Source organism: Anopheles merus, chromosome X (genome assembly GCF_017562075.2).
Source record: "Anopheles merus strain MAF chromosome X, AmerM5.1, whole genome shotgun sequence".
Taxonomy (NCBI): domain Eukaryota; kingdom Metazoa; phylum Arthropoda; class Insecta; order Diptera; family Culicidae; genus Anopheles; species Anopheles merus.
In genome coordinates this window covers 17,051,752-17,065,334 of record NC_054081.1, presented here as the reverse complement: position 1 = coordinate 17,065,334, position 13,583 = coordinate 17,051,752, and the positions used below count along the sequence as shown (strand labels likewise).

The 13,583-nt window shown below is 54.4% G+C and overlaps 1 protein-coding gene across 2 annotated transcripts; it reads left to right on the top strand.

Annotated features, from left to right (window-relative positions):
- The first annotated feature begins 752 nt into the window (after positions 1-752).
- LOC121589119 (fl(2)d-associated complex component-like) lies at positions 753-11,972 on the top strand. 2 transcript variants are annotated; one of them, XM_041907786.1, is made up of 3 exons: positions 753-1,856; positions 1,957-6,159; positions 9,895-11,972. In XM_041907786.1, exons 1-3 carry the CDS (start codon positions 1,665-1,667, stop codon positions 11,269-11,271), a joined length of 5,772 nt encoding a protein of 1,923 aa, XP_041763720.1. In that variant the 5' UTR covers positions 753-1,664; the 3' UTR covers positions 11,272-11,972. The 2 variants fall into 2 exon arrangements, with proteins under 2 accessions (XP_041763720.1, XP_041763722.1); XM_041907788.1 differs by lacking the exon at positions 9,895-11,972 and adding an exon at positions 9,018-9,508.
- The last annotated feature ends 1,611 nt before the right edge of the window (positions 11,973-13,583 follow it).

Below are 13,583 nucleotides of genomic sequence, written 5' to 3'. Positions count from 1 at the left end.
ACAAATCTGACCTGCCATGATCGGAGTTGGTTTTATTTATACTCAAAAGAAGTTAAAGGTTTCGCACTTTTAGTTCCGAGTTGTATGTCGGAAAGCTATCGTTTTTGCTAAGCCAGTTACGTTTGTCTTTTATTGACAAGAACGATGGTTCTAAACGATATTTTCTTTCCTACTTTACAGTTTCCAGCTCGTGTTTCATAGTACATAGTTTTAAATCAAATAGTCATCGTGAGCATAACATGAAAACAAATTATTTTAACAGTCGTTCAAAACGGAAATTATTTGGCATTTTACAATTGATGTGTCAAATCAGTACAATTTGTCAAATTTGTCAAATTTTCAAATTTAGAAAACCGCGTATTTCCGAATCCGCGTATAAGAGGTACCGTGTATCTCGGGGACCGCCTGTATTTATATTCAAGTTCGGATAGGTGGAAATCTTCATAAATGTGCATGTAACGACAATGAGAAATTTTTTAAATCAAAATGATGTCTGTAAACATTCATCCTTCAAAAAGTCGTATCAGCGAATCGTCGTAATTCGAGTAGATTACGTTAAGAGTCACCTGTACATATACCATCACACCGACCCAACGGTTTCAATGTCGACGTTTGAATTTCGAACCGTCTATCCCGCACATCGCTCAACAGATGGCGCTGACACGCGCCGGTGCGATTCACTCCTACCCCTCGGCTGTCACACGCGGCACCTGTTTATGCCCGATAAAATGGCTGCGCCGCCGTCAAAAATTTCTCTCTGCAGTGCGCGTGTGTGCGTGAGCGTGCTGGCTAGGCTACACTGCATGCCCTATCGCTGGCTTGAGCCTTTCCTCTATCTCGTCTCTGCAAGAGGGCGTCTTTACGGTGAACAACACAAAAAAGAAGCCGACCACCCGGGCCCAGTGACTCGACAAACCCTTTTTACCGGGAACAGTGTTTTGGCCGGACAGTGCACATCGCTAAAAGTCGCGTCCGGCCGTGCTGCCGACGGCGTTCGGGCTGCTTTTCTTTTAATTGCTTCCTTGCGTGGGAGTTTTCACTGCTACCTTTCACCCCCTCCACAAACACAGACGCATTCGGTGTGCGAAGACGGGGCGTCCCCCGGAGAGCGGTATCCGATCAACCGGATCTCGATGCGGCTTGCCCGTCTTTGCTAGCTTCGCTCTGTTTTGGAATAATTGGCGAGCGTGTGTCAGCTTCCGGACAGCCTTTCATTAATCTAGCCGCTGGCGTGAACCGGGAAACGTTCAGCTAGCCGGGCGTGTAGTGGGGGAAAGGGCGAGTGTGAGGACGGTGTTGCGGTGCGGAGTGTTCAATGCAGTGGTGTAGGTGCGTACGTTGGCTTTCCAATTGAGCAAAATAGGTGAAATGAAGTGGGAAATGAGCCAACGCGATAGTAAAGAACAGTGAGCTGTGAAGAAAAGGAAAGGAGAAGAGCAAAAGAAGAAGCGTACTCCTCACGATCAAGCCTCCTCTCCCCTATCAAACAACCTCAAGGGCAAACAGTGTACCCCATTTGGAGAGAAAACGAAAAGCGAAACCATCTCCTCAATCCACACACAGCCACACATAGAGACAGGGCGCACGCTCGCGCGCGCGTTGGGCAGACACAGGCGTGCCGCGGGGGTCTAAAATGTGTCGGCACAGGGTCGAGCGGGGATAAGATGTCTGCACCGATCAAGCGTAAAATAACACTAGAACTCGCGAGCAAGAAGACAACTCTCATCAAGGATCGCCCCAGCGTGTTCCAGCGGCTTGGCACGAAGCGGATCGGCCGTGCCGGAGGATCATCCCAGCAACAGCAGCAGCAACAGCAGCAACAGCAACAACAACAATATCACGGACAGGAAGCCGGCGTACGTGTAACAAGCGCATGAAAGTATTTCTTTTCGCCCGTTTTGCCTCTCTAACTATCGGCTGTGTTTTTCTTCCTGCATGTCGTTTTTGTTTCATTAGGAAAGTAAAGAGGAGATTGTGAAGCGCATCGTATCGGCGGCGGAAGAGTCCGGTCCGGCAACGAGCAGCAGCACCGCCACCGTGCCGGAGAGTGTTGCCGCACACGCACGGCTCATACAGGCGCAGCTGGCGGCCAAAGCGCAGGCAAAGGCAAGTGCGGCTCAACAACAGCAGCAGCAACAGGAGCAGGAGCAAGAGCAGCAGAAGCAGCAACAACAGCAACAGCAGGAACAGCAGCAACAACAGCAAAAGCAACAGCAGCCGGGAGGCATTCCATCGCACAGCGAACACTTATCGGCCGCCACGACGAAAGGTACCGCCGGCGTGGTGGATAAGGACGGCCCAGAGGCGGGCAGCTTGAAGCAGTACTACCATCCGCACCAGCAGCAACACATTCACGAATCGACGCACCAACATCATCACCACCATCACCAACACCACCACCACCACCACCATCAGCAGCAGCAGCAGCAGCAGCAGCAGGAGCAGCATCAGCGGCACCGGCAACGGCAGGCACGGTCACCACCGCACAGTGTCAGCAGCGAGCGGAGCAGCAACGCGGCCGGTGCCAGCGGTTGGGACCAGTCGTCCCTCGAGAATGCTGACCAGGCCATCCTAGAGCGGAAGCGTAAGGAACTGCAGCACGAGTTGAAGCTAGAGATGGACGCGTCGAGCTCGGGCAAGAAGAAGGACGGCCGCGGCGAGCTGAGCAAGAAGATGAAGAAGCTGACCAGCAGCTCGCACCGGTCGCAGCAGCAGCAGCACCTGCACCACCAGCTGTCCCTGCAGCACGGCGGCGGCCACCAGCAGCTGGGCGTGCGGGGGCAGCAGCACACCTCCACCAGCACGTCGGAGAGCACGAACAGCAGCAGCGGCACGGACACCTCCGAGTCGGACACGTCCAGCACGTCCAGCTCGTCCTCGCACAACTCGAACCACCGGCGGCTGAAGAAGCGCCACGCGGTGTCGGCCCGCGTCCGCACCCGGAACGACACCAGCTCCAGCTCGGAGGGGGGCGGCCCGTCCGCGTCCCTTGCCGCTTCCAGCAAGCTGTCCAAGCGGCACGCGAAAAAGCTGGCGGCGGCAGCGGCCGCCCACGAGCAGGAGCGCAACAAGCGGCTGCTGGCCAAGGCGAGCAAGAGCGGCTCCGGCGGTGGCGGCTCGGTGCTGCTCACCAAGACGATCCGCGTGAAGAAGCTGCTGCCGGGCAGCCCGGGCGGCGGCGGCACGCACCACGTGTCGCGCAAGGTGTCGTCCCGCGATCTGTCGCCGGCGAGCGCGAAAGCGTCCGCAAGCAAGTACGCGCTGAAGGCGTCCTCCTCGTCGAAGAAGGAGAAAATGTCGGCGATCGATGCGCGGGAGCGGGTGCGCGAGAAGGAGCGCGAGCTGGCCCTGCGCGAGAAGGAGCGCGAGCGGGAAAAGGAAAGAATGCGTCTGCGGGAGCGCGAGCGGGAACGCGAACGGGAGCGGGAACGAGAGCGGCTCAAAATGCGGCCAGTTTCGCCGCGAATGCGCTCCGGCGGCGTGTCGCCCGCTTCGTCCCGTGGTGGTGGTGGAAACGGCGGTGGCAGCGTCAGCGGTGGGCTGCCGATGCGCGAGCTGCAGGGCAAGGGCAAGAAGAGTCCCGAGCGGCGGCTCTCGTCGCCGATGGGTGGGATGGCGGCCGCCCGCTATCGGGACATGATGCCGATGCGGCGCGAGCGCACGCCCGAGCTGACGCGGGGCGACGAGCGCCGCCGGCACGAGGTGCTGAAGGAACGGGAACGGCGCGAGCGGGCCGACCGTGAACGAGCCGAACGCGAGCGGGAGCTGGTGCTGCGGGAGAAGGAGCGGGAGGAGGCACTGGCGCGGGATCGGCAGCGGGAGCGCGATCGGCTGGTGGCGGTCGGCAAGGAGCAGCACCAGCTGCAGCAGCAGCAGCAGCAGCAGCAACAACAGCAGCAACAGCAGCAGCACCTGCAGGCACAGGCACGTGGCCTGCGGCGGGACAACGACGGTGGGCTGGAGAAGCCCGATCGGCACCGGCCAGTGGAGCGTCTGCTGCCACGGCCGGCGGAACGCGCCCGCGCACTGGCGGCGGCTCGGTCGCCCGGCAAGTCGGTCGATCGCGACCGAAGCCGCTCGCCCTGCTCGCCGGGCACGTCGGCCAGGGGCTCGAGGGGTGCGATGCGCGAGCGGGATCGCTCGTACGAGCGGGCGGCCTATCTGCACGAGCTGCACGAGCGGCGCACCACCAGCAGGTCGAGAGAGCGGGAGTATGGGGCGAGTCTGGTATCGCCGCCATTGCGCTCGGCACGCCGGGACTCGCCGCCCCCGCACTACGAACGACACGGCGGGCTGGGCCGTAGCGAGTCCTCGGGTGGAGGGGTTGGCGGCGGTCGCGAGTACCGCGTCGACCGGGGCGAGCTGGCCTACGACGAGCGGCTGGCGATGGGTGGCAGCGGCAGCGGACGAGGCGGTGACCGTGGTCCGACCCGCGACGAGTACGTGCGCGACTATCCGGACGATCCGCCGCCGAGAAGGGAAGCACCGCCGTCGCACCACGACCGGGGCGGCTGGGAGTGCGAACGGGTCGAGCGGAGCAGTCGCTACGAGCAGCAGGGTGGTGGGGATCGGCGGGGCGAATGGAACGACCGAGGCGATCAGCACGGCTCGATGGTGGATCTGGACGGACCGTACCAGAGTGGCAGAGGCGAAGGCGGTGGCGGCGGTGGTGGTGGTGGAGTTGGTGGCGGCAGTGGCGGTGGCGGTGGAGGAGGTGGAGGCGAGCCACGTGGGTCTCGGGCGTGGGACGAACGGCCCTCGTGGAAGGACGGTCCGGGCGACTCGTGGCACGGGTCGGACAAACCGGAGCGGGGCATGATGCACGGCGACTGGAAGTACAAGGAGCGTCAGTGGGAGCACGAGCATGGCGACCGCGGTGGCAATGGGCCGCCCGGTCCACCCCCGTCCCACGGTGGCGGCGGAGGAGGCGGTCCACCGGCGCGACGCTCTTGGCAGGCGCCACCGAACGGTAGCGGTGGCCCGTCCGGTGGGGCACCGCCGGGCGATTGGCACGGGCCAAAGGCGGGGCCGGAGCACGAGCGCGACTTTCTGCACCATCAACGGCCCGGGCCGCCGAACGAGCGCGGCATGTTCCGGCGCCACCATCATCAGGGCCCGTACCATGGCCATCCGCGCAAGCCGCACATCGGCGTCGGAGGCGCCGGGGCTATCGGAGGTGGCGGGGTGGGCGGTAGTATGGGGCCGGGCGGTGGTCCCGCTCTGAATCGCTTCACGCCGAACAAGTACAGCCTGAACCGGACGCAGGCGAACCTGCAGGCCGAAAGGCAGGCCGCCGGGCATGGCATGGGGCCGAACCAATCGCCGGCCAGCCAGCAGCATGCCCATGCCCACCGGCAGACGCCACCCGTCGGTGGTGGTCCATCGATGCAGGCGGCATCGCATCATGGTGGAGGAGCACAGCCACCCGGTACGAACCAGGCACAGCACCAGCATCAGCAGCAGCACCACGGTATGCATCCGATGCAGAATCAGCGACCGGGCGGCGGTTCCCACGAATCACACATGCACGGCGAACAACAGCAGCAACATCAGCAGCAGCATCAGCAGCATCATCACCAGCAACACCAGCAGCAGCAGCAACAAACGCAGCATCATCATCCGCATAACCATCCCCATCATCAGCACCAGCATCCGGCAGGCGGTGTAATGCAACATCCGCCACAGCAACCCCACCGAATCGCTCCTGCCAACTACGAGCAGGATCCAGCGAAGCAGCAGCAACAACAACTACAGCCACAACATCAGCAGCAGCAACAGCAACAGCAACAACAACAACAACCTCCTCCAGCACAGCCAGCAGCACCAGTCGTTCCTCGGCGCGCCGTTCCGGACGAACCAGCCAGTCCCGCTCCAGAAGATGTGGGACCGACGGTGGTACCGCTTGCCGCTGCCAACGAACCATCCGCACCGGCCGATGCTGGTGCCACCGGTGCAACCGTCCCGGTCGCAGTAGCTCCGGCGGTAGCGGTGGGTAGCAGTATAGCGCCAGTGACAGGTGCGACGCCCGCATCACCAGCAGCGGAGGAAACCGGCGGTGCGGTGATCGATACGGCGACGTCCGAAGCGCTCGACACGATGGAGGTGGACAACTTGAGCGAAATCAGCGACGACCCCGATGATATTCTGACACGTGACGAGGTATGTTGCGAAAGAGGGCTCGTTGGTGGGAGGAGGGCATACACTCGAGATCGGTTTACGGGGGGTTTGGTTTTCGTTTGGTGTAGTGTTGGGTTTTATGAATCTTTTGTTGAGATTCAGTCATACGAATCTTCCGGGATGAGTGATTCGAATCGCGAATCGAATCTCCAAAGATCCGTGAATTTCTTATGATTTTCTAACGATAAATATTCAAAGATTCGTGATTCTCCATAAGTTCATGATTCTCTGAAGATTCTTGAAACTCCAAGGATTCATTAATGTCGTAAGATTCATGTTTCTGCCAAGATAGATGCATCCCCAAAGATTCATGAATCTATAGAGATGTATGATTTTAAAAATATTGAATTTGCTTGATCTCATAGAACTCGCACGACTTAAAAACATGCCTGTCGTCGGATTCAAGCCTAGCATGGGCCGTCTCCCAGTAGCAAAACAATCTATCCGGCTGTGTTCTACATGCGAATAAGTCTCGAAAGCATATATAGGCTGCCATGACCTCATAGCTGTTACACCAAGAATAAGAATAATAAGAAACTCAAGCTCTATGAATCTTAGGAGATTTATGAATGCCTAGAGATTCGTAAATCATTCGAGATATACGAATCTTTTGAGATACTTCAATTTTTCGAGATGTATGAATGTTTTGAGGTTCATAGATCGTTCGAGAATCATTAATCTTTCCATCCGAGATTCTGATTCATGAATTTGAATAAGATTTACCTAGCACTAGTTTGGTGACTTTCCATTGGATGCATGGATTGTCCGCAAAATTTGCATCTGTCTTCTCACACATCAAATGGGTGATTCATGCTGGTTGAGCTATTTATAGCTTTTTGATCTCTTCGATCAAGGCATGTTAGTGCATATTATTATTCTATTGCTGCAGTTCAGTAAAATATATGACAAAATTCTTTGAGCTGTAAGTTTGGTAATGCTAAAATTAAAACATCGAGGCGACGAAAATCCACTAATTTCTTCAGTTCAGTGTCAATGGGACTTATTCTATTTTTTTTCTCGGTTTGAGTCGAGCCGAGTAACTTGTTTCGATTGCTTTTTGAAATATGCTTATTGTTGCAGAAGTTTACTAGGGAAAGTCCATCGAAACGGACATCCGAAATCGCAGCAGGCATGAAATCGCCTGACCTACTCTCGTAGATGCAATTAAAATACGTAAATTGAATGGAAGCCAACAAATAATGAATTTCCCATAAGATAATCAAAAGAAATCATCTTTTTTAAGTAATTTCAATGAACTATCCAGTTTTGTGCCTTTTGGTCCATCAAAGTTCATTGTAATGGTGTTTAATTTTCTTTTATTAATTTTAACACATACTAGTACATAATTTTTCATGGCAAGAAATCGGAAAAATAAGCTTTAAAACTGCCAAAACATCGTTTTCGATCCATTTCCCGTAAGGTTTTTGATATCAAGAATGACTGGCTTGAATCGGCTATCGAATCGAAAGAACGCGTAGGCGCTGTCATAGTCAAAACTCGCTTACTTGACACATTTCTACGGAAACCTCAAATCCGCTATTGGAAGTGGAAAAGTTTAGTAGCATAGTAGACCTGATTTTCTTTAGCAATATTCAACTCGACTCGATTGTAAGAATAGAATAGGTCTGAATGTTTTGTACTTCTTTCAATTCTTTCTTTTTTTCACTGCCTAAAATTCAAACCAGCTTCAATCCCTTACCTTTTGCCTTTTGTTCCAATCTTACAGAAGTAGTTAAAACTCGTGTTTTAGAGTGGGTTGGGCGGTTTGACGCCTAATGGTATGGTCCGTCTCGATTGCATTTCTCCACAACGCTTAAAATTGAGTTACAAATTTCAAAGAGCAATCGAATAGAAGTATATTGATACCCATTCAGTGTTTTCTTGTAATGGAATTTATGAGCTTACTGATTTGCAGTAAAAAAAATGTAGTAGTATAGGAGTGATCCCATGGTGTAGTAAAAGTCGTTAACTCAAACAACGCACTAACATGACCGTCATGGGAGCAAGCCTAGAATGAACCGTCCCCACGTCCACTGACTATTATGCTCCGTGGTATGCCGAATAAGTCTCGAAAGCCTGTATAGGCCGGCATGTCCACGTAGGACGTAACGCCAAATAGAAGAAGAAGAAGAAGGCCGGCATGTCCGTTCAGGACATTACGCCAAGTAGAAGTAGAAGAATTGTAATAATGAAAGGCATGCAGTATATTGGTTGGCTGAACTTCAGCAAACCAAGCAACTGATGAACTGTTTTTAGTTATCTTCTTCACAGAAATAGAATGATCAAATTTAGTTTGTACAATCGGCAAATCGTGCGATAAACATGAGAGCATGGGAGACGCTACCTAGTCGCGTAGGTTCTAATCTGAAATAGTCCGAGTCAGGGCTGCTGATTATTTTTTGCCGACTGATTATTTTTTGCTTCAATGGGAACACCAACAGCTAGTCACATATGGCACCCACGATAGTGGCTTACCCCAATAACGAAGTAAGATTCACTCTAAAATGCACTCTAATAATCCAGGAGTACATTTGCCACACACAGTCATAAGTAGCATATCATCGATAGAAAATTACATCTTCATAAACTCTCGTTATTCCGTTATCCTTAAGTTAATCTACCTACTTCTATCCCGACGACCAAATTCATTGTTCACTAATTAAACTCGTTGTCCCTGATCGGTTACTCATTAATCATCATTTCCTTAATGGCGCTTGGTGGCTTGCTAATCATTCCATTACTAACCCTTCCCATATTCATCCCCAATCATCACCGTTGGCGACGTCTTCCCTCCACTGTCGCTCTCCTCGTACGTGCCTGTGTGACGTTTGGGAACGCAGGAAATCAATGAGCACCGTGCGCCACCCACCGGACCGCTGGAACCACGGGCATCACTCATCAGCAGCAGCAGCAGCAACGCAAACGGTTCGGCGTCCGAGTATCGGCGGCCACCACCGTTCCTGTCGAAAGCCCGCTACAAATCGTACGAGGATGCGATCGTCGGTGGCCTTAAGCCGCCCCGCTTGTTGTCGTCCTGTGTAAGATCGGTTCTGTTTTCACCATTTATTTTTGACCAACTCTTCATCTGCTCACGCCCTGCGCGATATTGCAATGTCGTGATTTGTTTCATCGCCGTTGATGTTGCTGCTTGCTTCGATCGCGCTTTGCATGTGTTATTCCTTTCGTTTCCTTTCATTTTCATTAGTTTTGTAGCGCGCGTGTGTGTGCCGTGTTGTTTATTGTTACATATATGTTTTTTTTTATTTTTGTGTTGGTGTGTATGTGTAAATATTAAACTGTAATTCTCATATTTGTCACCCGTATCACCACACACTTCCATTATCTCTGCATTCGTTTTCATGGAATCGACAAATTGGGGAACAACTCAAGGCAATGGCGTAGAGATTCTTCCACGCTTCTTAAATCCGTGTGTTAAGGAGCGACGAATCTGGTTTGTTTGCCGAATTTTATACTTTTGTGGGTGCATTTTGCCGCTGGTTTGCGAACTGTTGGGTGAACATTGCATTCCGAACATATATGATTTCTCTTTCAAAAGCTTACAAATTAATAGGACGATAATTAGAACCACAGCAGCATGGAGCTGTTTTTTCTTTCTTTCTTTGTTTTTTTTTTGTATATTTGAACTCAAACACGATTTTAGTGGTTCTTGGTTTTTGTTATCTAATCATTTTATCTTCCTTTCGCCCTACCTTGCAGGACATCAGTGCTAACCAGCTGTGCGATTCGATCTCGACCGACCGTAGCGGCAGCAGCCAGCAGGTTGACCTGATTGGTCAGGAAGGGGAAGGGGAGCTGGGAGTAGCAGGCAAGGCGAGCGTGCATCAAACGCCGGCAGCGGCCACCGCCGGCCCCGGCGCCCTGCCCAGGGAGGGGGATGCGGCACCAGGCACGGTCGCAACCGGTGGACCGCTGCCGGCAGCAGTGGCGCTGGGCGACCCGGGCGTACTGCCCGAGCCGGCACCATGCAGTGAGCTGGCCGGCCCAACGCCCGAGCAAAGCAAGGACGCCGGCAAGCTGCACGCGAACAAGGAGCTGAAGGAGGAGATGGACCTCGACTTCGAGGAGATCTCGGACGGCGAGCTGGAGGCGGAGGAGAGTGGCCGCTGTCGCGGGCTGGGCGATCCGCTCGGCGTGGACTGGGGCAGCCTGGCGCAGGAGGCGTTGCGCCCGCTCAAGCCCGTCGCGCAGCGGGAGCAGCAGTTCCCCGTTTCGGCACGGAATCGCTGGAAGGCGCACCACATCCTGCTCGACATTGGCATCTCGGCCCGGCTGGCAGGGCAAAACTACGCCCAGCGCGTGCTGACCGAATCGAAGGAGAAGCTGCGCGAGGAGCTGGAAGAGTTCCGGGCGGCGACCGTGGCTGGCAGGGCTGGAGTGGCCCCGTGCGCCACAGTCTCCAACCCGCAGGAGGAGAAGAAGCAGCTGGTGGCGAAGCAGGAAACGCAGGAGATGGTGCCGGAAGGGGACCAGCAAGGGCAAGAGCAGGACCAGGTGGCCGAGCGGAAGCACGAGCCCAAGGAGCAGGATGTTAAGGGGACGGACGAGAGCGCCGCGATCAAGCTGGAAACCGGTGCGGAAGAGCGGACGGCCAGCAGCAGCCCGGTGGGCGTGAAAAAGCCGTCCCCAGCAGTGGCCGCCGAGCCGGCCGCAAGCGTGAGCAGCGTCGAGCGCGAGCTGGAGGATGTGGACCGCATCCTGCACCCGATCGCGGCCATCCACGTGGCACTGCGCGAGCAGGCCCGGCTGCGACGCAATCTCATACTCGCGACCGAACCGGTCCCGGGACAGCGGCACCAGTGCGGCCGGGCGCTCAGCGCACGCAAGGACCTGCAGATCCGGCGCCAGCTGTGCGGGTTCCCGCCCGCCACCCTCGCGACGATGGCGGCCTGCGCAGCGGGGGCCGCCGCCGGCTACCTCAACCAGGAGCTGCACGCGGACGCACCGCTCGGTGGGGGCGGCGGCACTGCGTCACCCGCCCTGCACGAGCAGATCGTGCAGATGTACCGGCAGATGGTGGCGCAGCAGCGGCAGCAGGCGAGCCAGGGCATCTGCACCACGCTCGAGGCGGTCTGAGAGTATCTGCTGCGGCCGATCGGTTCGGTCGCTGGGCAAGGCGAAGCGCGAGCGGAAGGTGAAGGACGGCAGCAGCAGCGGGTGGCCGCGTACTGGCGGCGTCATCGCAACCACGGCCCACGGTTGATGAGCGTGGCCGATGTGACGGCCCTGTTGCGCAACGCTGGCCGCCCATAACGAGCCTCGATAATGTGCAGCAAGCGTGTGTAACATTTACGTTTTTTTTCAATTTTGATACATACTATTATTTGATGGTATTTGCGTATATATGGAGCTCTAGCTTAGAATTAGTCCTGCACTTTGTGTATTTGTTTGTATGTCTGTTTACGTGTGGAATAGCAGCAAGACTCGCATCGTGGCTCGAGAGGCGGCAGACTCATGCTGCCGTGCTGTGAGCGTACACTTTTTTTGTTCGCGAATTTATTACAGCTTCGTCAACGAAAACAAAAAAAAAAACAACAAACAAACAAGCTTAGGAAATCCCTCAAACATTTTTACGGTAAACCATGTAGCGTTAAAAAAAATAATATACTAAATTCAATGTATCTTGCAAGATAGGAGATATGTGAAAGTCAGTGAGCACCCGCCTGTGTGTGGGTGCTGTGTGTAGCAGAATGTACGATTATAGTGCGTTTGTTTTCGAACGAAACCCAGCACCGTTTAGCCCTTAACGACAATAAAACTTCTCGAAAAAAGAGAAACAAAGAGAGAGAGAGAGAGAGAGAGAGACATATCACGCTTATTCATGTAAGCACTACCGATGACAAAATGTTCCCGGCCACTATCGCAAAACCTACCGTCCAGCATGGTTGTGGTGCTGATAGCGTAGTGCGACCGCCGGTCCGCTTATCGTGACAAATTTCCACCCGCAAGGGCGTGGAAATGCTCCGAAGGAAGGTGATAACGCGGGCGATAACGTTCTCGAAGCACAGCCTCCGAGCGGTGATGCCAGCGTGCCAGGTGCCAGCCTGCTAATGAGCTGCCTATTGGCCCTCTCCTCTCTGTACCCTTGGCCCATGGCACAGGCAAAAAGTGTGGTGACGGTGGGTAAATGTTACCTCATCTAAAATGAATCTAATTACCTCACTTAAGCCGACGCTCGACGTGCGAGCTAATGTTCGGAAGCATTGGCATTGGTTCTGTGCGTGTGTGTGTGTTTTTTTCCTCCCCGCCCAACAGCACCGTGTGCTGGGACGGTAAGCAAAATAGACTCTATTGTCTGCCTCGATGGGCCCCTGGGCGGGTGGACGGGCCAGGCACCGATCGACAAGACAGACAGATATCCAGATGTTGGACGTACTATTTTTGCCCGCCAGCCGGCTCCTCTGCGGCAGTACTGATGAGTCAGCGTGTGTCGATCGCTTGAGCGAGATCTTTGGCAAACGCGCTGGCGGAAGAGATGCACCGCGATGCTGCTGCCGCTGTGGGAAGGTAGGAGGGCAGTAGATGTTCGCGGGGTTTTGGAGATGATTATAATTAGTTTTATTCAGCACAAAAGAGGATGGCAGCTCGTAGCAAAGTAGGAAGAAACCGGGCAGCTTCTTCGCAATCCGTGCTCGCTATGCTCTTGCGCTGCTTTCGGTGATTATTGCTGCATTGGGGTGGGTGCTGCTGTGCATGTGTGGCGGGTGATCAGCATGATTGCGATAAAATCTCGTTTTAGACATTTGTTTATGTTTATGCACGCGCATGAGCTCCGGTTCTCCTGCCTGCACGCGGTTTCGAGTTGCGGCCGTTTCGAGTTCGCCGGTAAAAATGCGGTTCTCGCCGATTGCGGTTTTTTTGCTTCCTTCTGGAAATCGATTGGTTCGATTTCTCGAATTCCAGTGGAATTAAATTACATTCCTAGCATGCAGAGCCGACAAGAGTCCGGCCCGGGTCGGATCGTTTCAAGCTCTGGGGAATTTTTATTGCCTTTAGGTTTGATTCGTTTCACTCTTCTCTCCGTGCTCGAACGGCGTACTTCGAGGGGCTGTCCGCCAAGGAGGACGGCCTACGGGGTTTGGTGCCGTAATCATACACGTCGGTTTATGAGCTCTATGCTGTGCTCCCCCCTAAATAAACTCAATTGCATAGGGGCGTGTGGGTGTTGGAGAACATACAGTTTGAGCAAGATTAAAACCATGCAGGGACCGGCCGCACTACCCTCGCGGAGGCATCGGAAACGGTCCAGAATCTTCAATCGGAATCGGACCTCTCCATTTCCTATATTTGTACGCACTATATGTGCGTGTTGTTGCAGGTGCATTGCAAGCAGAGTTTGAAATGTTGAAGTGATATGTGCAGTGTAGCTATTTTCCTGCCTTTCTTTC

Coding starts and splice junctions, on each gene's coding strand:
- LOC121589119 (XM_041907786.1), top strand. CDS start 1,665: ATGTCTGCACCGATCAAGCGTAAAATAACACTAGAACTCGCGAGCAAG. Junction 1,857..1,956: donor ATCACGGACAGGAAGCCGGC/GTACGTGTAACA, acceptor TTGTTTCATTAG/GAAAGTAAAGAGGAGATTGT. Junction 6,160..9,894: donor ATATTCTGACACGTGACGAG/GTATGTTGCGAA, acceptor CCTACCTTGCAG/GACATCAGTGCTAACCAGCT.